General features: G+C 39.8%; 3 protein-coding genes across 4 annotated transcripts; all 3 read right to left on the minus strand.

Moving 5' to 3' along the window:
- Positions 1-5,079: 5,079 nt before the first annotated feature.
- Positions 5,080-5,554, minus strand: LOC103480367 (histone H4). The gene has a single exon (XM_008435272.2). It carries the CDS (start codon positions 5,434-5,436, stop codon positions 5,125-5,127), a length of 312 nt encoding a protein of 103 aa, XP_008433494.1. The 5' UTR covers positions 5,437-5,554; the 3' UTR covers positions 5,080-5,124.
- A 700-nt stretch (positions 5,555-6,254) lies between these two features.
- LOC103480420 (histone H2A-like) lies at positions 6,255-6,864 on the minus strand. The gene is made up of 2 exons (XM_008435357.2): positions 6,860-6,864; positions 6,255-6,778 (listed from the first exon to the last, which is right to left on the minus strand). The coding sequence occupies exons 1-2, from the start codon at positions 6,862-6,864 to the stop codon at positions 6,550-6,552; spliced, it is 234 nt and encodes a 77-aa protein (XP_008433579.1). The 3' UTR covers positions 6,255-6,549.
- An 8,308-nt stretch (positions 6,865-15,172) lies between these two features.
- On the minus strand, positions 15,173-27,696 carry supt16h (SPT16 homolog, facilitates chromatin remodeling subunit). Of its 2 annotated transcripts, XM_008435273.2 has the most exons (25): positions 27,336-27,696; positions 25,674-25,766; positions 25,193-25,363; positions 24,429-24,581; positions 24,194-24,340; positions 23,678-23,829; positions 23,190-23,362; positions 23,012-23,102; positions 22,857-22,930; positions 22,677-22,786; positions 22,145-22,210; positions 21,953-22,051; positions 21,850-21,861; positions 21,448-21,563; positions 20,664-20,817; positions 20,442-20,569; positions 19,629-19,891; positions 19,421-19,539; positions 18,727-18,965; positions 18,567-18,642; positions 17,938-18,107; positions 17,728-17,857; positions 16,943-17,069; positions 16,782-16,856; positions 15,173-16,003 (listed from the first exon to the last, which is right to left on the minus strand). In XM_008435273.2, exons 1-25 carry the CDS (start codon positions 27,399-27,401, stop codon positions 15,903-15,905), a joined length of 3,105 nt encoding a protein of 1,034 aa, XP_008433495.1. In that variant the 5' UTR covers positions 27,402-27,696; the 3' UTR covers positions 15,173-15,902. The 2 variants fall into 2 exon arrangements, with proteins under 2 accessions (XP_008433495.1, XP_008433497.1); XM_008435275.2 differs by lacking the exon at positions 21,850-21,861.
- Positions 27,697-27,949: the final 253 nt, after the last annotated feature.

The raw sequence follows: 27,949 nt of genomic DNA on the forward strand, positions 1-27,949 counted from the left end.
TTCCTCACTGGTTCTAACAGCAACGAATGACTCTCTGTTCACGGTGAGGTCGGTATTATACAGCCAGCATGCAAATAGGGCTGTGTCATCCCCCAGCTGTGATTGGCTGTTTAGCTCAGAGGGTAAAGTAGGAAGTGCAGACTTCAAAAAGAAATCACGTGGGATTTTTAAAGTTCGCGCGCAGAGGAAATCCTGACGGTTCCTCATTGTTCTCAGTTTAACTGCTCCTCAAAGAGCCTGTAACTCACCAGAACCGAAAACTAGAGAGCAAATACACTTAGTTCATTCAGACACTTTTTCTGGTTTTTATACAACAAGCAGGTTGAAAAACAAGCTTTAGTCACTCAAAGACTGAAGACAACAGTCCACAGTGTTGTGTTGTGTTGTTTTATTTGAAGACATCTGTCTTCAAATAAAACATCTGAGAGAGAGCTTAGAGGCCTCAGCTCCGACTAACACACAACGGCTCTTTTTAGAGCCACACACACCTTCATTAAGATCTTCTCCTCCCTTATTTATTAACACAATGTTTAAATTAAAGCCACAATACCAGGTATATCTGCATCTTATCATTTACTGCTAGACTGTTATTTTCTAAATGTGGCCGAACTATGTAAAAATGCAGCTCGGTTTCAATAAGATCAAAGCACATTCTCATGAATACAAGGTTTTTAGTTGTTACAATTTCTGACATTTTGTTCAGAACCCAAAATTCAGCGGAGCTAAAGAACCTTGTGAACAATTTCTTAATTCAAAAAAATTATTTTAGTTGGCTTAATCTGAGATTTAGAGTTATAAATATGGCTAATTGACGAATTTGAAGACGCTTTTGAGATTTCTTGAGACCTTTTCATCGGTCAAAATGTATTTGAATATTTTGAATTTTTCTTTACCTTGTCAAACTGTAAATGAAGATGTTTTGAATTGCTGCTCAAGATAGTCGATGTCTAATTTAACAATCTAAATCAGTGTTTCTCAACCTTTTTCCTTGCAGCGTCCCCCTAGCCTTTATCCAGGTCCCTCACCGCCCCCTACAAACAAAAGTTCCAGGTCCTTTAATGCCATACAAATAAACAGAAACGTGGATTATATCTTTATATAGACCTAGCTAATGAATTATAAGATTAATAGATTTACTGGACAGAAATTACAAAGAACAAATCTGGTTCTTAAGCAAATCCTAATGAGTCAAATTGAAAGTGTCATGGAGTCATCAGCCTCATGACATTAACACCGACATGAAAAATAATATTTAAGAAATAAATATATCAAATCTAATTAAAAACATAAATAAGTGATTAGTTATTTACTGTTATGGTCTGTAAGATATATTTATTCTCAGTATTAGATATGGTCTCAACAAACCCATGGCTCTTCCATCCATCCATCCATTTTCTTGCACCCTTGCCTCTTAGTGGGGTCAGGAGGGATGCTGGTGCCTATCTCCAGCTAACGTTTTGGATGAGAGGCGGGGTACACCCTGGACAGTTTGCAGGGCAACACAGAGACACACGGGACAAGCAACCATGCACACACACACTCACACCTAGGGACAATTTGGAGAGGCCAATTAACCTGACAGTCATGTGTTTGGACTGTGGGAGGAAAACGGAGTACCTGGAGAAAACGCACGCATGCACAGGGAGAACATGCAAACTTCACGCAGAGAGACCCCAGGCCGGGAATCGAACCCAGAACCTTCTTGCTGCAAGGCAACATCTCTACCAACTGCGCCACTGTGCAGCCCCCCATGGCACTTCAACAATATTATTTTGCCTTTTATCTGGAAATAGTGTCTGTTTATTCTTGCCATACAGTCTCTGTATTAATTATTGCTCAAAATGTCTTGCCATACCAGTTTTTTTCCTCTGTATTTACTTTAGTTTCTTAGTTTATTCTTGCATTTTGTTATTCATTAATTTCCATTTAGTTTCCTTTGATTAGTTTTATCCTCTCTTGGTTTATTGCTATGTCCACTTTAGTTTCTTTCCAGTTGCTAGATTTATTTGATCGTTTATTGACCATCAGTAATCTTCACTCATCACCTGCTGCGCCGCCTAATCGTCCTGTTTTTCACATCATGTGTTGATTTTTCACTGTTCAGCGTCGGATTCTCTGTTTTTATGCCATAATTCACATCTAGTTCGTCGCTCCGTTTTATGTCTCGCTTCTCCTGTTTCAGAGTTTTGTGCGATGTGCGCGTCATTTTGTTTTTCTTCTTTTTTTTTAACCCCCTAAAGTGCTGGGCGGTCGGAAAGTGTATCGATGGGGAAAAGGCAGACTGACATAAACCTTTCAAAACAACGGAAACAATTTCGGTATTCTGATTATTGAAATTTAAAAGTGCTGTGTTGTTCCCGTTTCATACCGGACCACTTACAGCTCCGGTGTTAACGCTATAAAATGAACGCTCTCTATCGTGGTATCACCCATGGAGGGATTTCTTTATTTAAATGGGTTCATTTTTCAGAGGGATACAAAGTGAGGGTATCGTGATTTTAGTAATTAAATGTTTATAAGCAATTTTCTGTTCTCCTTCCATGGAAGCGTGCAGCTTTCAAACGGAAATAAAACACTTTTTAATATAAGTTGCTGCTTTGACATGATCACAGAACTGCCAAAACATATGTACAAAAATACCAGACGAGGTAAATCACAGAACGTCACCAGCCGGTGTAAAGCTGAACTGATGCGGTGAAGCTACTAGTAGTAGAAGACGGAGCTGCGCCAAAAGCTAACAAACACTGAATAGAAGAAGAGCTGCCATCGACACAGTTGCAGCCAAGCATGTTTTAATGTTACACAATACAGTTTTACCAAGTTGCTCAAAGTCTAAACAGGTATTGTTGTGCATATAAGGTGTAAAGTATACCTTCGACCAAACGCCCCCCAAAGGCATCCCAGCGCCCCCCCCTTTGTAAAATCTTCCACCAGCGCCCCCTGCCGTCCTCTGAACGCCCCCTAGGTGGCGGTACCGCCCACGTTGAGAACCTCTAATCTAAATGCAATAGTTAGAAAGCTAAACTGCACACAATGAAATATCTTTATCGGCTCAGTAATGTTTTAGCTTAGCATGTGTGTACGGATTTTTATCACATTTAATTTATCCTGCTTTGTTTCAGTTAAACTACATATAGATCTTAACTAGTGGCTAAATATGGTGCATAGCATGTCTTTTGACATGATTGTTTCTGTACATTGTTCCAAACACTAACTCAAGTTCAAAGGCAAGATGAAACTGCTAATTTACCAAAAATATTTAACACAGGAAAATCTCAAGTTTTATTTTTTAACATCTCAAACATTGTTAAATTTATTTCACTACATTTCCCTTATGATATGTTTAATCACACACACATTCTTTGTAGATTTAAAGTCAACAAAAGTGTTTGATCAAAATCAAAGTGTCTGCTAAATTGACTCATTCACTTAGAACGTAACAATAGGTTGCAACAGTTTCACCGAGGCTGATTCAAATAAATCTTACAAAATGACAAAAGAAAACAAAAACTGGGAACCTCAGCCGACAAAACAAAAATGGGGAGATTACATCAATTGGTAACTTCTTCTAGTGTACTTGTCCATTGCATTCAGTTCCCTCCGATTAATTAACCCAAACAAACCCACAAATCCAAACTACCAAAACCAAAAACAAGACTGATGTAACATGAAAAACTGACTTATGAATGAAAGAAAAACAAATAAAAGAAAAAAATTTAGATTTCAGAGAAAATAATAGTCACATAGTGGAAGGGACGGGCCTTCAGACTGGTTCTTCTGGGTTTGAACCTTCCAACTCTCAGCTCTGGAAGGAGCTGAGAGTGAAAGTAATATCTTAGTTCAAAACATTTGGTTTGAACATTTTTTCTTCATACCCAACATCTTAGTTATGTTTCTTTAGAAACAGTGGTTTTGTTCGGCCATCTTGTAAATGGCCGATTCATGTGTTTCTTAGATATTTATAGAAAAAACAGGGAACAAACAGTTTAAATGGATTATACAGGCTGAGGGAAATGTGTGGAGGTTTCATGTCAGTAAACATAAAGCTGTCTTGGATTACCACAAAATTATTGTATTTAATTTGTATTCTGCTGCTCCATGGTGGCTTCCCATTAAACTGCTGGTTTTCCCCCAAACCAAAACAATCTGAAAATTACTGTGTCCAGTAATCAGGATGATTTTTTTTATCATCTCTTTATAAGATTTGCACAAAGTWAAAAATTGTATGTAAAAAAGCAACACAGCAGATGATGCGTTTTAATTTCTAGAGGTGAGGTGTCTGTTGTTAAAATGAACTTTGATACAATAACACCTCAATGCAGGAGCATCACAGCCCTTCAAAAGCAGTTAGTGTTTCTAAGATGCAACGAAAGGACAGAATACAAAGAAATAGTAACTTTAGAGAACTGGAAAACCCGCTGAATATTGGGAAAAACAAAAATGTTTATTCTATCTTGTATAATGTTACTGTTGCCATGTTAGCTAACCCACATCGTGTGAAAGGCTATTTTCTACAGCAGGTGAAATTTTCTTAAAACAGAGAAACCAGCCCAGTTTCTGTTTTTAAAACTATTGACATTTTCTTGCTGTAGTGAAATTAGCATGGTTACTAAGCAACAAGCTCATTCACATCCAAATCATCTCCTTTATTTACTTTCACTTTCCCTTTTGGTCCAGTCTTTGATTTAAAGACTAACAGTATGCTAGAGTTGCATATTGGCATCAAACATTCAGTTTAAAACTTTATACTATATACACTATACTTTTTAATCACGTGATTAGTCACTGCATGTTTAGTATTTGTCCACTTGATGGCGCAGTAGAACAACTTCAGCTAATCMCATGGAGTTGAAAGCTTCATGGCATCCATAGTTAGATTTGGGGACGAATTTTCTTAGACTGCACGTTTTTTACAGACAATGGTCCAGTCTTACGGCACCACCTTCATATCCCAATAGGTGTTTAACCTTTCTTAGTAGGGCGAGTATATATGAAACGCAGCTTAAGGTTTACTATAGTATATGTAGCTTCTATTATTCAAGTTTGACAGGAAATTAGCTTCTTAAAAGACATGTGTGTGGCCCTTAAAAGGACCGTTTTGTTGTATCAATACAATGAAGCAGTTTAACCTCCGAAGCCGTACAGAGTGCGGCCCTGCCTCTTGAGAGCGTACACCACGTCCATGGCGGTGACGGTCTTCCTCTTGGCGTGCTCGGTGTAGGTGACGGCGTCACGGATGACGTTCTCCAGGAAGACCTTGAGCACACCGCGGGTCTCCTCGTAGATGAGACCGGAGATGCGCTTGACTCCCCCGCGGCGAGCCAGACGGCGGATAGCGGGCTTGGTGATTCCCTGGATGTTATCACGGAGGACTTTACGGTGACGCTTGGCGCCTCCTTTACCGAGTCCTTTGCCTCCCTTTCCTCTGCCGCTCATGTTGGTATCGTTCTAGAAAAKTCTGAAGCGATAATGTGGTCTATACAGAAGAAGCACCGCCTATATCTGGGAACTGCGGACGTGAAAGAGAACAGGGGATGAACCATCTCTCCACGTCGTTGAGACTGAAAAAGTTCGTCTTTTCTTAGTGTTTTTTAAATAAAGTCTTCCTTCGGTAATTCAGAAATTAATTAAGAATAAAAATAAGTAAGGACTATGGTAAGTTCTGAATATAATAAAGAGGAATGTAAAGTAAAATCTGGTGTTTCAGTTGAAAAACTATTGAATGAATTGAATGTCGTCATTTTGTGAATTTTAAAAGAGCTTTAAAATTATAGAAGAAATGATAGAACATTATTGTTATATAGATGTATGCATACATCGTGTACCTGTGTTGAGTGGATGTGAATGAACAATAGATATTTCTTTTTATGGATATTCTATCAAGTTATGGATAGAATGGCAAGTATAAGCCCTGATTTCACTTTATTCCTCTTTTGGCATTATAAGGTTGTAAAATAGTGTTTTATTTTGTTTCAGTTTTTGTAAAAATCTCATTTGATGAGTTATTAGTTTTAATCAGTTTAATATTTGATGAGTACCAACATACATCTAATCTCTGTTGTACTTTTACCTGATTTTCTAAGTCTAGTGCTTCAGAAACTGTTCAATACATTGAAATTCATGTCTGCAAACAATTTAATAACACTAGTTTGTCTCAGAATACATCCTGTTCTTATATATATAAAAAAAATTATTGTACCGTTACATATTTTGTACTTTCCAAAACCCTGACTTTAGTATAGAAGTGTAGTGGTTGAGATCATAGCTCAGAACCAGAATTACTGTTGGTATTGCAGATATAATATGCTGATATTTCCACTGGTGAATAAAATGAATTGTGACTTTAAGAACATGTATAATTTTGGTATAAATTTTCCCACCGTGGGGTTACATTTGTATACTTTCAAGACTTCATAAGTAATGTATTGTAGAAAATTGGATGCTTATGATAAAACATGTTTGTCAAAGCAGCAGCAGTCAAAGCTCCTAAAATAAAGTGTGTGGCTCTGAAAAGAGCCGTTGTGTTTGTTTTCAGCGGGTATCAGGAGTTTACTTGGCCTTGGCGGCCTTCTCGGTCTTCTTGGGCAGCAGCACCGCCTGGATGTTGGGCAGCACTCCACCCTGAGCGATGGTGACTCCACCCAGCAGCTTGTTGAGCTCCTCGTCGTTGCGGACGGCCAGCTGCAGGTGACGGGGGATGATGCGGGTCTTCTTGTTGTCGCGGGCGGCGTTCCCAGCCAGCTCCAGGATATTTGTTTGCTTTGCGTGTAAGCTAAGGCTGTTTTATTTCTTGAGGTATGAAAAATACTTAAGTTGATCAAGTTTAAGTTCAAATATTGTATATATTTAAAGTTCTCACAGCATTTTATCGTCTCTTTAGACATGGTGGTTTGGTTCTGCTTTCTTTGATATGGACAGATTAAGAAAAAAAATTTCTAGATTTCTATGGAAAAAAATGTTTTAAATTTATGGATTTAATGCAAAATTGTAGGAAGTTTCAACTCAACAAATCTAAAGCTTGCTTACATCATAAAAAAATTTTTATTATTATATTTTACCAAATATCTGCTCTGAAAGCTCTCAGGTTGACGTCCCATTAAACTTTCTCATGCTGGAAACATTCTCCCTGGTTCCTCCAATTACAAACCAAAATTACATTTTTGTTGAACAAACGATCGCCTTTAAGAGAATTGCTTTACACAGCGATTTGCCTTCTTTTAGATCAATGAGTGTTTTCATCTCAGAGTATTTGACAAAGACATGACAAAATCTGGGGGGTTTCACCAAATAACAAGATGCCCTAAAATTTTATTGGTATTCCTGATAAAAATAAAAAGTTAAACTGTATCTCTAACTGCATGCAGAAGCATCGTTACACACTAAAATTTAAATATTTTCAAGATGTATTTGTTTCATGAAGCCTCAGAGAGTTAATGGTCTCATGTAATATTAAATGTTCCTAGAACATTACAGACCCACAGCATCACAGGTCCTCCACTATACTTCACAGTGGGAATGAGGTTCTTTCCTCGTATTTATCTGTTATTTCACCTTACTGTCAAAAAGCTCAATCTTAGTCACATCTGACCAAAACACACATTTAAAGGTACAGGAGAGTTTTAGAAGGTCTTTGTATATGCCTGTGACAGTAGACCAAAAAACGACTTTATTTTCCGAGCTTCACTCTCCAAAAGGCAGTTGGAAGTAGATAAAAAAAAAAATCTAAGGGTTGCTATGGCAACATGCCAGCACTACGATGAGTCCAGGTTCAGGATTTCTTTGTTTAGATACATGAGATGAAATGTCAGCAGGAGTATGAGACCCTGTGTCACATCATATTTATACCCAGGGAATCAGAAAGTGATGGATCACAAACCGAATGTTCCTATTCATGATCAATTCAGAAACATAAATTATAAGTAATAAAAGGGGTCCATTCAATGATTAATTACATTTATAGATGCTGGCACAACTGACTGTGTTAGGTTGATGATTATTTTCTGATTAATTCTTTGTGATTATTCCCCTTTCTACTAAAACAAAAAATATGCGATGTTTTAGAATATGAACACTTAACCACCCATACAATTTTGAAAAGGAATAAAATCTTTCATACTTAAGGTAATAACACACAAAGACCCAGTATTTTGTTTTTATTATTATTATTTACTTACAACTCAGATTTATGAAACAAAACAACTTACAAGCAGCCCAGACCAAAAGCATGAGCTCCTTTTTATGACTTCTCTGTAGAAGTTTATCCTTTCATATAACATTATGATAGAACAATCAGTTTAATTTTTTAATGTTTTTCATTTATTAAATTATCTTCACTTCAATTTATTTGCACTTCTATATATTTATGATTGTTTAATAATAACTTGAGTAAAAATGACAAAAAAGTGAAATTCATGCATGATAGATTAGCAATAACAAAACCTGTTTAACACACTTGTTGACATTATCAAAAGTCAATAAAAGTGTAACAAACACTGTGTCCCTTAGTCATGTGATTTTAAAAAAACAAGATCAGAAACCCACATATTGAGGCCTTAGTCCTCGTGCCATTTGCTGCATGTCTTCCTCTTCTCTCATTACCCTCTTTCTTGTCAAACTATTTTCAAATAAAGGCCATGAGAGCCACCAAAACCTTAAAAAAAGAAATATATAGCTTATTCATAAAAAAAAAAAAAAAACTGTGTTTAAAAGAAGTTTGAATAATGCTTTCTGATTCAAAAGCAACGCCGACATCTACAGAGTCGTTTTGCTGCTTTGTGCGCGAACCTTTATGACGTCTTCAGGGATCCTCAGAGGTTCCTCCTGCAGCTGGCACTTTGATGACGACAGGACCCCTGATGTCAAAGCCAAGATAAAAAAGCTCGGGGCTCTTTGCCGGAGTCCCAGATTTACACTCTGTTCTGGCTTTCATTTTCTTCTCTCCAACACTAACAGTCACCTTTACGTCTGACTGCACTGTAAAGGTCACGTCTTCGAGTGGCTTAAGTATCTCTTGGATTTGTGGCAACTGCCACACCTTCCAACTCCTCCACATCTCATTGATTTTCCTGCTTTTTAGTTTGTCTCTTTCCTCATTTCTGTCCTGTGGTGGTGGATGCTTTGGAAGCTCTGCCTCCACCACGAGTTCCACCGCTGCATCCAGTCTAGACCTGTGGATCCATCTGCTAAGTCCAGAGCCCTTCCCTAGAAAAAACAGTGGCAGCAGGTACCGACCTCGAAGGTACTTGTCATAGACTTCAAAATAGGCCTTTTCCATTCGGGTGACATATTCTTCCAGGTCATAGTTCAGACCAGAAGATGGTTGTTCAGATTCTTTTCCTGTGTTTGCTTCCTCCAAGGTTTGGTCTTGAAGCTGCTCCTCTGGCCAAAACAACAGCAGGACCAAAAGGTAAAACTCTGGGTCTCTACTGTTCACCCCAGTGGGCAGAAACCTCTGAAGTATTTCCTGAAGTTCTCTAACCAGGACGTGTTGAGGAGAGTGAGGCTCCTTGTTGCTCAGGATGATGTTTGAAAGGATGTACCTCTCTGCCACTTTGACATCATCTACATCTTCCTCATAAGCAGTCTTTAATTCATCTCGGGTTTGCTCCAGCTGTGGTCGTGTTTTCTCAGTCACCGCAGACTTGAAAGCTCGTTTTTCCTTCGACACGAAAAGGCCGTGATTCAGACAATCGAGAAGAGCTGGGAAGCTGGTGGAATCAGCTGCATCTTCCGCCGTGTATTGTTGATAGCAACTGGCAACATCTTTCCAAAAGTAATCTGGTTCCACTGTTATCCTGTCAGGCTGGGAGTAGCTGAGATACCATTCAAAAAACTCAAACTTGTCTTCAACTTCTAATTTTAGGGTGTCATCAAATGGATTGTCATGTTTATGTTTCTCAGAAACTATCTTGGCTACTTGCATAAAACCAAAATGACCTCGGTTGTTGAACAAATTTGTTTCATCATCACATTCATTCTTAGCTTTCTCCTCCACATTTCTGAAAGCTTCAAAGCCTTTCTCTGCCATATCATTTACTTCACTGGTTGATCTAATTTCTTTCCTTAACCAGTTCTTATACACCTGTCCAAGGGTGTCAGCAGTATAGGAGTTTTTCCAATCTCTACTGATAGCTTCTTTTGCCCAGTCTTCTGCTTCTTTATACTTTCTTTCACGTTGGTAATACAAGCGAGCAATTGTTTGAGGATAGATGAATTTGTCTTGAAATTTCTGGGAAGCCTCTTTTAATACATCAAGAGCTTCAGAAGAACTCTCTATTTTCAATATGTCTTCTATCAATGCTGAAAACTTCCTTCTGCCATTCTCACTCTTTTCTCTCTCTGTCAGTAGGTCTTTCATCAATTTGGATATGAAAGGTTCTGCTTGGTCTCCGCAAAGTGAAGCTACAAAGTTGGATGCGATGGCACTTCTGGAAATCTCCAGGTCAGCCAGTTGCTCCAAAGATCTATTTGCAATATCTGGGTGAATCATGCACAGACCTTGACTGGATGCATCAAGACTGAGGAATGGTTTCATTTTTTCTTCAAGTGGAGAACCGTCGAGGATCTGTTGGCACTTTTTCATGAGCAGGTAAGAGTTTGGAACATACACGTTCAACAGCGCCAAGATAGAGAACAACTTTGTGTTGTCGGAATCTGGGTAGTCTTCAACGTATACAAATATGTCGGATTTAAAAAGACAGAAGAAGAAGTCTAGGAATAATGTCTGATTAATATTCGAGGTCACGGTTCTTTCTGAGCTACTTTCTGTAGTTGTCGTTCGCAGCGCCATGCTGTCTTTCCCCATTATTTCTTTAGTCAGACGTAAGGATACGTCTTTGCTGGTTTCCACCACATTGCTCCCTTTCAGTACATTTCTGAGAGAACTGACTGTATGTGACTGGACTTTACCCCCACAAAGTAATTCTATGCAATCCTTCACTATAGCATTTTTGCTAATGTTCAGGTCAGCTAATAGCTCCAAACAGCTCTTGGCCACATCTGTGTTTATCACATGCACGGCTACACTGGACACTGTGATGAAGCAGGAAAAAGGCTCCATTCTTTCCTCAAAGGGAGGCTCTCCATCGCTGGGATCAGGAGGTCCGAGGATTTGCTGACAGTCTTGAAGGTCCAGCTTGGATTCCAAATCGTGTGCGTTCAGTAAGGCCAACACTGAAAACAGCTTTGTGTTGGTGGACACTGGCTTGTTTCGCACATATTCAGAAATGCGTGGTTTGTGAAGAAGAAATGAATGTTCGTCAAGTGTCTCTGCACTGAGGTCAGGGGTCACGCTTTCTCCTGAGTTACTTTCCATTGTGGCCTCTCCAAATGGAAGAGATGTCTTCTTTGCGCTTGGGAATAAACGATTCACAGCCGTTTCAATACCTGAATTAGAAAAGAGAATGTCAGAAACTTTAAAAATATAAACACATTCCTCAAATAATAATTGTACTAACTGGTGCATAAAAAACAACTATATGTGAAGTATGTTCTCAGGCTGTATTTGCTGAAAACACTGACATATAAGGACCAGGAGATATATATATGGTCTGTTTAATGGTCACAGATTATGACCATTAAACATGAAGCCAGGAACAGGAATTTATGTTCCTGGCTTCATGAAATGAGCCGTCTTTGTTGCAGATGCCAAAAAAAGAACTGTCATCTGCAAACATTACAGATGACACCCAGAGGTTCCTAAACCAGACAACCTTGTCTCCATGACGACTAGAACCACAGTCGTAAAGAAACCGGTTACAACTCTTCCTTTGGTTTCCTGAAATGTAACACTGTATAATTTTGGGTCATGATGAGCTACATTTTCTGTGAAACTAGTTTGACTGTAGTAAACATGATTCTTTCATAACGAAAAAACATATTTAACCAAACAAGTTGATCTTACATTAAATAAGTTTCTCCAGCAAAAAAGGTTTAACAATCAAATAAATTTTAGAAGATGCAACAGTGAATATCTTTAAAAACTGTCAAAATGGATTTCAACTAGATTTTAACTTAAAAATTAAAGAAATAGATAAATAATAAATTAATGGGTTTTTTTTCTCCAAACACTACATAGAGACAGATTAACAGACAATCTCATCTTCTTACCTGTTAGAGTTCCAGCAGGTGTGCAGCTGACCGAACCTTCAGACGAGGCTATTTATTACAACCTGACAGTCCCACCCCATTTTCTGAATACTTTGTCCTGTTTATCATGGTATTTCTGAGTAACATTGCTGGCATTCTTCTTTGTGCCTTCACATTAAATATATCAGCTGTTCTACGTCAGCAGCTCACGCCTGAAAGATCAGATGGCACAAAACATAAGTTGTGTTTAGAAGTGAAGGGTAGATTCTGTTTTCCTGTAATCCGGAGCTTTAAGAGAAAATGTGTGTATATATATACACACACACACACACTTGGATATATGTCTTATATTAAGATATATAGCTATACATATATATATATACAGTCAGATAAGGCAGATGATTTCTCTTATCTCTTTTCAAGTATGAAAATATGAAATCAAACAATTGGTGGTGAAAACTGACACAAAGCACAGTGCCACATTTGAATCTCATGCCAAGGTCATAAAATAAAGTTTAAAAAAATTATAAATATTTTTTTATGTACACCATACCTTAACTCATCAGGTCTTCTGAACAACAACACTCTTTGGTGTGGAAGTTATCAGTAACAGTGAAGTATTAATAGTAAAATGGCTGTAAGAGGTGATATCAGAGGAAACTTATTTTCAGTTGAGGCGGGATTGAGCCTCTATAGCAAAGGATCTCAATTTTATTCACGTTGGTTTGTTTTCCCCTTTGTCATTTTGTGCTTTTGCAGTTTTGGCCACAGTGACATCCATTTTTTTTTATTATACAAAACATGATCCAATATTAAATTTGAAGAATTTGTCTTATCTGAATCAAGATGCATGTTTGACTACAGCAAACCAAAATCAACGACTCTCAAACTATTGCTAAATATGTAACTAAATATTACAATTTGTAAAAGATGCTTCTAGAAGAGACCCGGGCTTGAAAAGAAGCGTTGCCCATTTCCTGTAAATGCTTTCTTTGCAATCATGCCCAAATATTTCACAACCACTGCTGACAGTAAATCAGCAGGAAATCGTTACACCTGATAATTAGTACAACATAACATGACAGCCGACTAATAAATGTCAGCTGTGAAATTGAAACTAGATGAGAAAAGGTAATAGTAGAACAAATTGAATTAGCTCAGAGGCTGAATGTTGACGTACACCACATGTATAATTTTATTAATATGTTTTCATACATTTTTCTAAAAAGTATCCAGGAAATTGAGATGTTCTTTTATTCTTTGGAACTCTTGCACAACCTCCAGTAAAACCGCAAGCTGTAAGTGCATGGAAACATTGCAAACATGTTCTCACAGCAGGCGAACAAAAGGTGTCATACCGTTTCATAGAAGAAGAAACTCAGCTTCTTTTTTTCAAATGGTTTTCAGATAAAATGAAACTAATGTAAACAGCAGCATGTGTAACTGGTTTATTCTGCTGGGGCACGCACCCTCTGTGCTATAGGTACCTGTCAGTCACATTTGCACAGCATGAATGATTCATTTCACTTGTAATGTCTTGCAGAAATACTTGTAACCTTTGAACCTCCTCACATTTTGTGGTGTTTACACCATGCAGATCCACGTTTATGTTAAGATGAAACAGTTGATTCTGTTTATTAGGGCCAAAATGTGAGCTTGAGTTTCTTGGTTAAGGATAAACATGTAACATTTAATCGTTTTTGTTTTTTTCACTGCAATGGCCTTGAGTTTCTATTTGTAACAAGAAGATGTGATTCTCACCAGAATTTTATTTTTAAAATATAGTCTGATTTGCTCAAGAAGTCAAGGAATCTCACAGGAAGAGATCGGAACCTGTGCAGTAATTAACGAGAGGAAAAATCAAGAAGTTGTGGACTGAGGGTCTCTTTCATCATTGTATGTCCCTTTAACACCTAAGTTTCAAATCTCCGCCTGGAAATTTTGCTTATTTTATCTGTACGCGGTTCTTTAAATGTCCTGTGAGTAAATATATTTGCCCATTTATCCATAATAACTGGAACTTTCAATATCTAGTAAGTTTTTTTCGCAATTCACCGTCTATTAAAATAGCACCAGATTAATTTTACTACTCCCTGCTACAGCGGGGGTGAAATTACCGTAATTACCGTTGGAAGTTTTCCCATAGCGCAAAGTGTGGCGGAATTACGGTACTGCAAATTTGGCTGGAACGTTCCCGATACGCTCGGTCTTGTACCAATAATTTTTTATTCTACTTCAGTTTATAAACAGTCTTACAGGAAAGGTTTGTAATGTAAAAGTAAGAATAATTCTACAGCAGACAATGAAACACCTACTTTGTATTCCTGAAAATAAAACTCTCACCTTTATCCACATGGACTTCAACTTCATAGCAGCGGTTTTCTCGGATGACTCGCTGGGTCACTGTGACGCTGCATGGAGCCGGTAGATGGCGCCACACAACGTGGATTTGTTCCGATACTGCGCTGAATGCCATCAACAAAATGGCGGATTGATACGCAACGCCATTAAAATATTACAGACTTATTTTGTGGATTCTAACATTTAAACAATAAAATGACCCTGCTGTGTTATAAAGAGCCTGACCTACAAGAGCACCTGGACATAAAACAAGGCAACCAAAAATTGTCTTGTACTTTTAATTTTCCCAAAATTTGTACATCTTGATTTAATATTTTTAAGTTTCTTGTATTATACTAACATTGATTTTTTTTTTTTTTGTATTCTGCCACTGTCCTGAAACCCATGTTTTAATCTGAGGCAGTTACATCCACCTCTATGCAGATGACATCCCGTATTTGTACGTTGTTGCCAACTTCACCATCTTTCATTCAAGCACACATTCAATATTCCAGGCTCTCTTCTAGCTTCCCACTCAAAATACAATCGCAATATCATCTGCAAACGTCATAATTCATTTCCCTCTTCCTGGTAGAAGTTTTCTGCTAGCCTCATCCATCATCACATTAACTAGAAATGGACTCAGATCTGACCCCCTCATCCACCATCACACACAACTCAATACTGGCCACTTCACCCTATTTATATGACTTAAAAGCTGAAGAAAACCCCAATGGAAACAAACTAGTTTCTTTTAATTTTATTACAAAAACAAAAAACAGATTTTCAGAATCAACAGTACATCTATTCTGATGCAACAAAAAGGGAAACGTAGGACAAGTGTGAGGAGGATGGTGTGTGATATGTGTGTGTGTGTATGTGCATAACTACATCCGTTTACAAAGCCCATTAGAAAAACAAAAACAATCAGGAAAGGTGAATTTCTCCTGCTTGTTATCACATTTTCATAAAGAGGAAAAAGGAGAAAAAAATGAGATGAAGAATCACAGGTTTCTCAGTTTTCATATAAAAACACTTTGCAGAGGGGATGACAGGCCATCTTTTATTATCCATCATATTAAGAAACCAATTTTATCTTAAACAGAAAACAACTTGCAATAAAAACCCATGAAAACACACACACACACACACAAAACCAAAAATAGTAGCTGGCTGAAGAATCGGGAATGAACATGATGAAAAGCTGTTGAATGAAGTGTGACTGCTGGTTCTTTCATCGTCACGAGTAACTTCACAGACCCCCCAAAAAAAAGGACGAAGAAAAATGGGGGGAGACCTTCTACGTCTATGTACAGATCATTTGTCTGAGTGTGTGTGTGTGTGTGTGTGTGGGATTTTGTTAAAAAAAAAAAAAAAAAAAAAAAAGCCAGGGAGGGGATAAAAGGAAAATGGCGAGAGGGTAAAATGGGTTTGGCAGTGTGTGTGTGTGTGTGAGAGAGAGTGTGTGTGTCAGTTTAGGACCGCCGCTTCTTTTTACTGCTGGGAGGAGCCGATGAGCGTACCTTCCTCTTCCTGTTGGAAGTGTCCTCGTCTTCATAGTGACTCTCTTTGTCAGCTGCAGAACGGAAGGAGAAACCAATTACCTCGACGACTGAGGAAGATTAAAAACAGTCGCAGGATTACGCCACAAATGACTTTTCTTTAACCATTCAGCCCAGAAAACGGTTTGCAGTCTTGTTACTAGAACAACCAATCTTTCAATCCTGCATTGATCAGAAATCGTTGATCGTTTCAGCCTCAGCTGTTCGCAAATATTTGATCTTTCTGACACTGCAAGAGAATCTTCTGTACTCGGCATCAGTGACCGCACCGAAGAGTGTGACCAGACTCCATTTGTGAGTTTCCAACAAGTCGATCAAGGTGAAAACTGGACGATTGTGGTCAACAGTCTCCATCTTGGTGTGTCTCTAAACAGTCTTCATTTGGAAAACGGATCTCATTTACCTGAAGTTTAAAAGAAGTTGTAAAGCTTTAAAGGATTTTGATCTTTGCTGTCATTACAGCACAGGAAGTTAGGGAAATATTCAAAGACTGTAACCTGACCTAAAGATGACCAACAATCAAAAGCAACTACACTGCACAGACACAAAACCTTACCAAGTCATTTTGGTTTAGTTTCTAGTGCAAATATCTTAGTGGACTTGAAATAAAACAAAACTAACTTACAAGCAACTTTTCAGCAAGATCTAGGAGTTTGTTTTAATATTGATCAAAAATAAATAAGGGATAAATGAAATAATCTGCCAGTGGAACATGTACTGGACCAAAATTACTTGGTAAAAGTTTGTGTTTTTGCAGTGTGATCGCCATGGAAACCATGTGCAGACACAAACCTTTCCTGGCCTCCTCCTCCAGCTCGTCCCAGTCTTTGCCGCTCTCCTCCTCGCTGCCCAGTGAAGCGCTGTAATCTGCAGCCAGACAGGAAGTTGAGTTCAACCATGCCTTAGAGTGGCGAGACGAGCCTTGACCAAAACGTGGAGCAGGAGTATCGTACCAGAGTCTTCTGTCTCCGAGCTGTAGTCTTCGTCGCTGTCTTCCTCTTCCTCCTCTTCTTCGTCGCCAGATGGGTTGAATGTTTCGTCCTCCATCTCGGACTCCGAGTCTTCCTCTGCGCCGCTTCCCTAGAACAAAAGGAGGATGTGTGGATGAAGTCAATAAAACCCAAAGGAAACTAGAATTTTCTCCCAAAAAGTCTAAACAGTTCAATATTATCTTGATTGTTGCCTCATATATTTAGACATATTTTATAACTTGAGTAATGGTTATTCTAGTTATTTTAGAATTGCTTGTAATGTCTTCCCATTACAAATTAGTGCAAAACTTTTGTTGATATTCTGCTAATGTCGAAAAAACACAGTTTCGCAATTGAGGTGTTTTTATAAAATAAGAAACAAAATTAAGATCACAGGTGAATAAGTTTGTTCATGAAGTAAGTCATTAAAAACATGATCCTTCAGCCACTTCCTGATGTCACTTCCTGTCGTTTCTGTCAGTAGTAACATTCGGTTGTTGATTATGTGACTCATGTGAAGTGGAAAAAAGTATCTCCAGTGAAGTTTTGCTAAATGAACCAACTGGCTTTGGATGAAGCCAACACTTCATCCAAGTTTTTTTCTTAATTGTCTTAGTTCCATAAAGTACATTTATTTAAGTCAAAATTGCACAATTATAGAGTCAATAGAAACGCAGCTACTGTTGTGCCTTTGTACAATTATAATAAAGTAAGTCTGAATACAAGTACTAAAGTGAATCCAGTCTGTTTTAATCACTAAAGCTCACCTCACTCTCTGGGTCTAAGAACGACCAGCCTCCCTGCTCAAAGAAACCCTCTGGATCGTCTACAATGGTCTTCATGATCTTGGTCCAGTTCAAAGACTGGACTCCTTCTGTGTACTTGATGTCACACGAGCTGAAAAAACACACAAAAAGAAAATGAGTAAAAAAGTGAAGAAAATAAAAAGATCTGCTGTCAACTGAACTGCGTCGTACTTGAGCCACTCCTTGATTGGGTCCAGGGAGTTGACAGGCACTGCGTTGATCATGGTGACCTTTTTGCTGTAGTCCTTGTAGACGATGACGACGTCGAAGTTCTTGAGGTGGAACTGAACGCGCTCGAAATGGACAAGCTCCACCTCGTCGAGAGTCACCACGAACGGCGGCTAAAAGTAGATTTTTTTTTTTTTTAAAGGGGCGGTATTATATATTTTTCAGGCACAAAGCGCCATTTTATAGCACAATCAAGTAACTGTTAGCTTCAGTTGTTAGAAGTAGGTCCTATAATGAGATGCTCAGTTTTATCAGGTGTTTGCTAATTGCTGCTGGCTAGTCTGAAGGAGCTGAGAAGGGGAATGGGAAGCCAGAAACTTGGACACTGCAACTCCGAGGAGGAGTTTCGTCCTCGAAGGTGGGGCTTGGTCCAGCCAGGTGTTCTGCAAGGTTGTCATGGAGTGTACAAGATTTCTCAAACATTTATAAAAGAATCAAGGCAACACTCCATGTATGTTATTGATGAGGGAGTATCTTCATAACATGGTGTAAAGGTCATAAAAGTTGATTTTACATGATACTGCCCCTTTAAGAAGATAAGAATTAGATCTCAAAACTTCCAGTGTTCTCACCCATTCTGTAACGTTGATGAGGGAACTGGATGTTGGCTGTAATAAGCAGGTACTCCTGTAGGGGGCGCCCTGGAACCTGAGGACATACATCTGTTAGCACACCTCCTTGTTTTCAAACTAAATTCATGTCCTTTTAGTTCCCGGATCCCCGTTTCCGTACCCCAGGTCCCTGAAGGGAACCTCGAACTCCAGCTCCTCCTTCGTCAGCGTCTCCACCTTCTCGATGAAGTTCTTGAACGCCGACTTGAGCTTGTGCCTCATCTCGCGCTCCATCTGCTCGGCGTACAGGTCGTCTCTGTCGTGCATGTGTTGGTGTTTGCCCAGATCCGTGGTGATCTCCCCGACCTCGGTGTAGAACTGCACATCCGTGTGGCGCCTCTTGCCGAACATGATGGCATTCTGGGGGACAAGCCAAAAGGTCAAAGGTTAGATGTTGGTTGGAGTTGACTAGTTAGCAACCATTTTGAGATAGAATTAAAGAATGCGTGGAGGAGAAACCAACAGGTTTTTGGCAAGGAGACAACATAAGGGAAGAAGAAACAGAGTAAAGTATTTAAACCTGCTGCCTCCAACTGAACTATATTTTATAAAAACAAATTCCAGAAAAAAACATTATTGGACCCATTTTCTTCATTTTGGGTGATCTGCAAACAGCCGATACTTGCATGAGAATCGATCTTGTCTTACTTTGAAAAGGCCCGAAAATCACCACAATGTAGCAAACTTAGCAACTTTGTTACAACATTCAGCAGCTTTTCAGTAAAAAATAAATAATTAAATAAATCATATCGGCCAAGATCGAGCCGAGTAATTTTCCCAGCTCATTCTGTAACATTAGGAGTTACTAAATGTACCTTTAGGTGGAAGTGTAGAACGATGATCATCTCCCCGTCACACGGCTGGAAGATGGCGTGTTTAATGTTGTTGTAAAGAATGTCCACTTTATCACCGCGGACCGACGTAAAACGGAAACCTGAGGGGGGAACAAAGAACGACAGAACTCAGCGCCGTCCCACCTGGCTTACGTGAACCTGATCACCGCGGCTCTTCCACCCTCCCTACCGTTGGTGTGCGCCTCCAGCGAGCCCTGCATCCTCTTCTGGGCGATGTTGGGCCGGATGTAGAGGTCTTTGAGTTTGGGGTTGCTGCGGTTCAGGTTGATGACCAGCGAGTCCTGCTTCACGATGCCCTCCTTCTCCTTCTCCTCGGCTTCCCGCGTCTTGTAGCGCTTCTGGACCTCCTTGATGATGCGGAAGGCGTTCTGCAGGTTGGTGGACGGCACCGACGTGTCGCCGGGGGTCTTCAGGTTGGACGCCCGGTACGTGCTGCCAGAGGAGAGAGAGGGGCAAACACGGTCATCGATTTGAGAAAAATTTATTTTATCCAAATTTAGAAAAGCAGCAGGTTTCAAGCCTGGATTAATCGATTAATTGTGGTGAATCAATTGCTGAACTCATTGATTAATCATTAACTGGAGACTCAAACAACAATTATTTGATGAACAAACGACACATTCAGAGCAGGAATTATGTCAAAACTACAAAACATATGAATACATTTAAGATAAAGAAACTTTATCTTAAATGTAAGAGAAATATTTATGTCTGTAAATATTTTAACTTCACCTGGTTCAAATTCACAAAGGGAATCTTAATACATTTTAGGCAATAACATGCAATGTTATATTTTTTAAAAAAAAGAAACTTGTTCATTGTTCATTTACATTTTTAACGTATTTCCTAAGTGGTTAAATGAAAATTTTGCAGAATGTGGCAATTTTCTTTTTATCTGATTGTCTGAATAATCGATTACTAAAATAATCGTCAGTTGCAGCAAACAGACAGTAGAGCATTATTCTTCTGTAGAAATACTCACATTTCTTTGACAAACGTGGCGTCGGGATTGGGGAAGATGTTTCCCTCCTGTCGCCCCAGAGAGCTGCCGGGAACGTAGAAGTTGATTCTCAGGTAGGTGTAGTCTCCCTCTACAGACATGCTAATGTTCTGAAACATAAAAAAACAGACACAAATGCATGAACAAAGTGATTAGTTTTATTTTAAAAATTGCTGGAGTATAGATTATAAAGTATGAGGCTACCTTAATGGTTGCGATGTGAAACGGCGTGGCGATTCCGAAAACGGGCATGATAACCGTCTCGTATTTCTTGTCGATGTGAATCTTCATTTCCCTGATTTCCTTTTCTTTGGGCATCTGAGAGACGTTCTTGTACGACACGTTTGATTTTCTGGCTCTGGGAGGAAATAAGGGACGGTTCAGGCTTTGCATACATTCCCCACAGTGAAATTCAAAAACTATCAAGTTGAGATTTCTAACTTTTGAACATTGTTCTTATTATTTCCACACTTTGGCTCACTCTGAACTCTGGAAACACGCAGAGTGGGGAAAAATAAAAAATTAAAATCCTTATTTTCTAAAAGTTAAATCTAGAAAAATAAAATTTTCATTAATCAATAACATTGATAATCAAATGTTAATTTGATACTTGTTAATGATCGATACATTTTTGATTAATCGTGATTATTTGATTACTTTTGATTAATCAATAACATTGATTAATCAATAACATTAATCAATGTTATTGATTAATGTTATTAATCAATAATAACATTGGTTAATCCAATGGTTTAATCAATGTTATTGATTAATCCAATGGTAATTTGATACACGTTAGTGAGCAAAATCACAGATTATTGATTAATCGTGATTAATCTATTGTTTGATTAATCGAAAACATTGATTAACAAATGTTAATTTGATTAAATCAATTAATCAAATCAAATTTGATTAATCGAAGTCGACTAATTGATCTGAAGGCAAACTAGGTACATTTATGAGAGGAAGAAACGTTTCCAAAACTCACTTCTGGATGTGCTGCTCTCCTTTCTGCTCCGTCAGACGCCGCTTCGCCTCCTCGTTCAGGTTGTTGGCCAGCTCCTTCTGGTGGGCGCGCCTCTTCTCCTCAGCCGTCATCTCGTTCTACATTTCATTTGCAAAATAAGAGAAGAAAAAAAAAAATCATTGCTTAAAGGAGCCAAATTCTTTTTTTTAGGATGATAAACACAACACACATGCAGAAAACAGACTCGTATTGAGATATGTGGTGGGGATAAAAACACTTGGAAACACAGAAAACAAGTAAAAATTGATTGTTGAAATCAAAATGGCAGTCTTTCCCATCAGCAGGGTTTTTTTTAATATATATTTATATATCACTGAATCGGTTCAGCTGATGAGATTTTAGGATAAAACAATGAATACTTACCTTTCCAAGTAGCTGATAGAGTACAGAGACATTCACATCATCAGGACAGCGCAAACACTAAATCAGCAGTCAGGTGAGGAAAAACGCAGAGGTCCAAACTCACTCTGGTTCTGTCTGCCAGCAGGGCGGCGCTCCGGGCTCCCTTCCCCAGCAGCTCCTCGGCGTCGTCGCCTTCCTCCTCCTCGTCTTCTTCATCGTCGTTCTAACAAAAATAAAAAACGACTGATAAGTCTACTGGTGATTCGTTTTTCTTACTCAGAATAAAGAAAAAGATTGAAAAGAAGAGAAAACCTGCCTTCAAGAAGATGGCCACGTTCTTGATCTTTTTCTTGACAGGAGTGAGTATCGTGGCGGCCTCTTCCTGCCAAACATAACGCCCAGAATCAAATCAAACAGAAAAACTCATGATAACTTCATGCAGCAGCAATGACTTCAAAACATTCACTTTAAGGAAGTTCTATGAGATTGAGAAAAGACCTGCTTTCTCTAAAGCTGTCAAAAGGAGCCAGAATCCCCTGCGCTATAGTCCGCTTCCTGTTTTTGGAGCGACCTCTGGTCCGCTTGGCGTTCGCATTCGAACCGCACCATAGTTCACTTCAACCGAACCGAAACGGAAGCAGAGTTCGCCTTTTTGGGAGTTCTTTTTATTACGCATTCACAGCTATCCAAACGTAATGGACTTTCTAGGCAACCGAACCAGAGTTCAACTAAAGCAGACTAAACAAGGAACAATTTAAGGATTCGTAGACGTCCTGATCAACTGAGACCAAAAAAGTCACGGTCTGGATCAAACAGCCATTAAAAAAAAAAAAAAAAAAAGACCTCACCTCATTGATTTGAACTGTGTCGCCGAGGAACAAGGCGTACTTCTGCTCGTCCTTCTTGGCATCTTTGTTGATCAGGTCGGAGAGGCCCAGGCTGATGCTCAGCACCATGCCTAATGAAGACAGCAGGTGTCAGCAAAGATGCAGTGCAGTAAAACCCAACGGTAGAGCTCATGTGCTCACCTTTTTTCAGTTTGTACTGGTTCTTAGCGTTCAACACCAGAGAGCCTTCTCTGAACTCGATGCCCATGGCAAAGCTGAGAAGAAAACACAGACATGAGCGAGTGGAAGGTGTGTGAACGCGGTGCTGAGAGGAGGCTACGCCGCTCTGCCTTTACCCCAGGTTCTTGGTCAGCTTCGCCACGAGGTCCAGCTTCTCTTTCTTCACGTACTCCAGGACGGCGCTGTAGGCATCGCAGATTTTCACGCCTTGCAGAGGAAAAGATGTCACCAGTTTACGTTTTTACTGCTTCAGCTGTAATGACCGAGAGGCTGGGAGCGTTTCCAGACACTCACCGTGTTTGAGCTCCTTCAGCAGCTCCTCCTCCACCTGCAGCAGGAAGTTGTAGTTGTCCTGCATCTCCTGAGAGGGGTCCACCATGAGCGTGCGCACCAGGTTGGAGCAGTAGGACTTGTAGCGGATCCCCATGGCACACGTGATGGCGCCAAAGTGCATGTGGTTTTTGTCGCTGGTAAAGAGAAAACAAAGAAACGGGAAGAACTGATGGGTTAAATACTTCCTGTCGTCACGGAATTAGAAGTTGGAGAAGTTTAGTTAATTAGAAAAACAAATTTTAGCTTTCAATCAACAGCAGTTAGCAGCATCTAAGGAAAACAGGCAGGTATCCACTAGATTTGAGCGACATCTAGTGGCCTTATTCGTACACTACATCCTTCAACTCCATCGCCTTCTTTCAGTTTGTGGTTTAAGTTTAGTTCTGTCTCGCTAGCCAGCATAAAATGGCAGAAACCAATGAGTCCCTGCAGAGGGGAAGACGGTCTACCTGACGACGCTGAACTTCAGGCTGTAGTTGCCGCCGCTCTGGATGATGGGAGGGTAGCACATCTCCACCGTGGACGGGTCGGCACCACCCAGGTACTTCTTCTCCTCTATAGCTTTCTCCACCGACTCGGCTAACTTGCTGTGACGAACTTTCTGTTGAGGAGAGCAAAACAGAGGATTAAAGAGAAACGTTCAGCAGAACTACTCTGAGACTGTGTGTGAGGTGTGTGTCGATAGAGTAACAACTTAAAGCCAGAAGCATCGAATTAGGGATGTGTTTAACTTCCTACAGCTTTTATTCTACACAGGCTGTTTTTTTTGTGGAGTCCCCGGATTGAGAACGAAGGGGTTTTCCACAGTGTATTATAAGCCTGGCAGCCCGCCAGGCTTATAATACACTGGGGGAAAAGCCCAGTGCGTCTAAAGTGGCAATGTAACTCCAAAGCGCAAATTCAAGATTCAGAGCCAGTGAGGGATCAGTGTGACACACTGATGTCAACGCCGTCCATCGTCTCACCTCATCTGCGTCGACGATCTCCATGACCCGCTCCTTAAAGAACTTGGAGTAAACCTCTCCGGTGATGGCCGCTGCCTTCTTCATCAGGTTGAGCTCTCCATCCTCCTTCACCGCCATCGTGTAGGCAACCACAGCGCTGATGTCCACCTGCGCCACACAAACCCAAGCGTTGAGCAAACGACGCGTCATTTCGCCCTCCCCAGCGAGCGACTTGGCGTGTCGAACGGTGCCTCACCCTGTCCAGCCCCTCTGCGGTGAGCGTGTCGTTCCAGCTCTTCATGTACTCCCCGGGGAACTTGTCCTTGCTGAACACGCCTATCGTCTTTCCCTCTTTGCTGCCCTTGATGGCTTCGATCATCTTGTCAAAGTTCGCCTTGTTGCTTTCGTTCTGGAAGAGGCGCACCACAAGAGACATGGTGGTTTGTGACAGCACAGGATTTGCAGGATACAAAAGAAAATGCACACAAATCAATGGGGTTTCACTTCAAGCTCAACAGTCTACTCTTATTATAACAGCTTATTATTGAGCAGAGTTTCTTTGAATAAAACAGTCTCTCCAGAATTTTTTTTTAATGCTCTTTGTAATTGTTGCGGCCTAAAATTACTAATTCTATGGCACTTTTTTCAAAAAGTTACTTTTTTGAAGGTGGGGGGGGGCTTTACTTTTGCCATAACACGGTCTTACAAAAGTTTTTTAATTTCTGTAAATAACCTTCCAAAAAATAAAAACATCAGTATTTTAAAACCGTTCATATCTAAAATGCAAACATTTTCAACTACCTTCTTAAAATATCACTCTTAGTACAAATAAAATCATATCCTGGGGAGTGATCAGTGCGCAAAATTTGGGAATGATGTATAAATTTACATCAATAGTTGCAAGAACAACTGTCTGTACAACACTGAGACTGTTCATAATCAAATCAAAGAATAAACTCCAATTACAAAGGAAAAAAAAAAGTCCCATAGGCATAAACCAATCAGACGGCTTTCTGTTACCTTTTCTCTGGTGAGTAGCGTGATGGGCGGCACTCCGTTAGCGTTCTCGTTGCCTTTAGTGATGGCCACCTGCTTGAGGAAATCCACTTTCTTCTTGCTGGCCAAGAAAATTATTTTGGCTTCGCAAAACACCATGATGGTGTCAGTCAACTCGTAGCCAAACAGCCAGGTCTGCAGCAACAAAAAAAAAACGAAAAAAAAAAAAAAGCACACATATGTGTGATCTGGTACAAGGACTACAGTGAAAACAGATGGGAAAAGGCTGCCACTGTCTAAAGAAAATCAACAAAACAGCTGAAAGTCAGATTAAACAAACACAACAAAGTCTAAGTAAATGAAAAGAAAAACGGGAACGGAGCTTAGACTTGAGCTAAACTGTAATTTAGAGATAAGACTCAAAGTTTGTGTTCAGGACTCTTACGTACTGCTAACTGTTGCTGATGGTGTCATGCAGGGTTTGGTTGTTGAGGCCTGCACTCACCTGTATGGCTGTGGACTTGGCGTACACGATTTCCTCGTCAACTCCCACGGAAACAACAATGGCGTCGACCTTACCGAACTCATCCTCCGCTTTCTGGAAAACACACACGGACACACACACACACAACGTGACGAAGCCGAATGATACAACTTTAGACAAAATGCTTTAAATAAAGCCAAAAATCAATTATTAAGACTGCTTGAGTTAAAATAATGGTTTAAAGTTATATGTATTGAAATACATATTCCTACTGCACATAGTTGTGGTCTTTACAGAGTGATGCTGCATTTGATTTGTGCCTAAAGTCATAGCTTGGATGTGGGAATGCCCAAGTTGAATGTTCTGGTTGGAATTTGGGAAAATAAGATGGATATTCCCAACATTGCACCAATGATGAATAGCAATACAGGTCAAGGTATTCAGGGTTTCACAGTATTATAAGCCTGGTGGCCCACCAGGCTTAGCATTTCTCATTTAAGTTTTTTTTTCTTCTTTTTTTCAAATTTTAGCATTTTTTAAGACTTTATAGTTGGTGGTCAGATCTAAATATTCCAATAACACATAATTTTCAAAAAAATGTTAAATTCAAAACCACAACGGGCCACTGGATGAATAACTTCCCCGCGCCACAACCACCAGGCTGAACGAGGTTTCTGGTATTTCTCTTTCTATTTTATTGAAACCCATTAGGGAACCTTTCACAAACAGAGGCTGCACAGTTACAATATGCTAATGTAATATAAAAGTATGAGAAGTGTTGATGAATAGCTAATATGGGCAATTTTCACCATATTCTATGAACACAGTAGACACAAAAATTTAGTTAGAGTAGCTTCTATTTTTATATTACAATTTCACAGTTCTTGGGGGCCTTTCCAGCCAGCTGACTGGCAGTGCACAGCAACAGCCGGGGTAGAATGAGTGCTGAATTACTCTATGCTGCAGACTATGAACACTCTGCTCAACCCGCCACATTCTCCTTCACTTTTAGGTAGTCGGAAAAAGAAAAATAACGAAAGGCTGCAACTTTTTTAATGTTACAACAAAACTAGCAAAAATACAGTGTAAAGTAATAAAACTGCTTTAGGGAAACCAAATGAAAGAACCCACAGTGGTCCCTGACCATGTAACTGTGATGCTGACGTTATTGAGATGCTAATTAGCCAGCTAACATTAGCATGTTGTTAACACTGGAGATGTAAACCGACAGGAACTAAATATACCTGCAGTTTGCTTAATGTCCCGTAGACCCGTGTGGACATTTTGCTGCATTTACAGAGCCTTAATGTGATTTGTTTGTCAAGGGAGCAGACGTAACACCATTACATGTTAGGTCGTTCGGCTAGCAGGCTAGCTAACGTGGTGAATGTGAGGACTGGTGTGCTAACATGAGGTAGCTAGCCACTCTGACCGCCAGATAAGACAAGAGGGTAGTTTTCAGAAAGTTGTGAGGGGGCTCTCCATGGTGTGTATCAGGGCAGCATAGCTACTACTGATGCCGTGCTGGCTTTTAGGGTCGCGGGCTCAAACACATTCACACCAACACTCGCCATAGATAAACCATGGGCTAACTTAGCGGTTCAGCAGCTCACTTTTTACAACTATAGTAAACTCCAACAGGCTCCCTGACTCCGACACGCGCGTCACATCGATAACAATCACCTTCCAGTTGCTGTATAGTCTCTTGATTCGGCGGTAGTAAGCCTCCTTGTCCAGGTTTACTGCCATGGTGAGTCCCCCTTTCTGCAAACTCCAGCTCCCGGCTTCGCCTCACAGCAGGCCGGATAACGATGACGGCGAGTGTCAACCAACAACGCACTTCTTCCCTTTCCACGCCTGCCGAGATCCAAACACCACGGAGAGATCCTGCAGCCTGCCTTACAATTTCACTGAGTTTTTTTTTTTTTTAAATCAAGCAATCGTGTAACTAAGATAAATTAGGTTATAAGCATTCTTACTTAAAATCGTGCATATTATAGTGTAATGTAAATCCTCCCCCCGTCGTAAATAACTCCTTGTAGCCCCCTCCCTTGTTTCTTCCTGCGCTCCTTTTCCCTCCCCCTTCGAGTATTAACACATCACTATCATAAACATTGCTATAAAACTACACGCAGCCTGAATGGACATTATTATAATTTATTTTATAAGAACAATCATTTAAGTAAACAATTTTTTCCCCCGTTATGTCGGTCACTTATGTTTGTTTTTATGGCGCATTGTAGTACACGCCGCACAACAGCGCCCCCTGTCCTGTCTTAACCACGTTGCTTTTTTTT

Source organism: Poecilia reticulata, linkage group LG18, assembly GCF_000633615.1.
Source record: "Poecilia reticulata strain Guanapo linkage group LG18, Guppy_female_1.0+MT, whole genome shotgun sequence".
Taxonomy (NCBI): Eukaryota; Metazoa; Chordata; class Actinopteri; order Cyprinodontiformes; family Poeciliidae; genus Poecilia; species Poecilia reticulata.

Coding starts and splice junctions, on each gene's coding strand:
- LOC103480367 (XM_008435272.2), bottom strand. CDS start 5,436: ATGAGCGGCAGAGGAAAGGGAGGCAAAGGACTCGGTAAAGGAGGCGCC.
- supt16h (XM_008435273.2), bottom strand. CDS start 27,401: ATGGCAGTAAACCTGGACAAGGAGGCTTACTACCGCCGAATCAAGAGA. Junction 22,931..23,011: donor AAGCTGACCAAGAACCTGGG/GTAAAGGCAGAG, acceptor TTTTCTTCTCAG/CTTTGCCATGGGCATCGAGT. Junction 22,787..22,856: donor CCAGTACAAACTGAAAAAAG/GTGAGCACATGA, acceptor TGTCTTCATTAG/GCATGGTGCTGAGCATCAGC.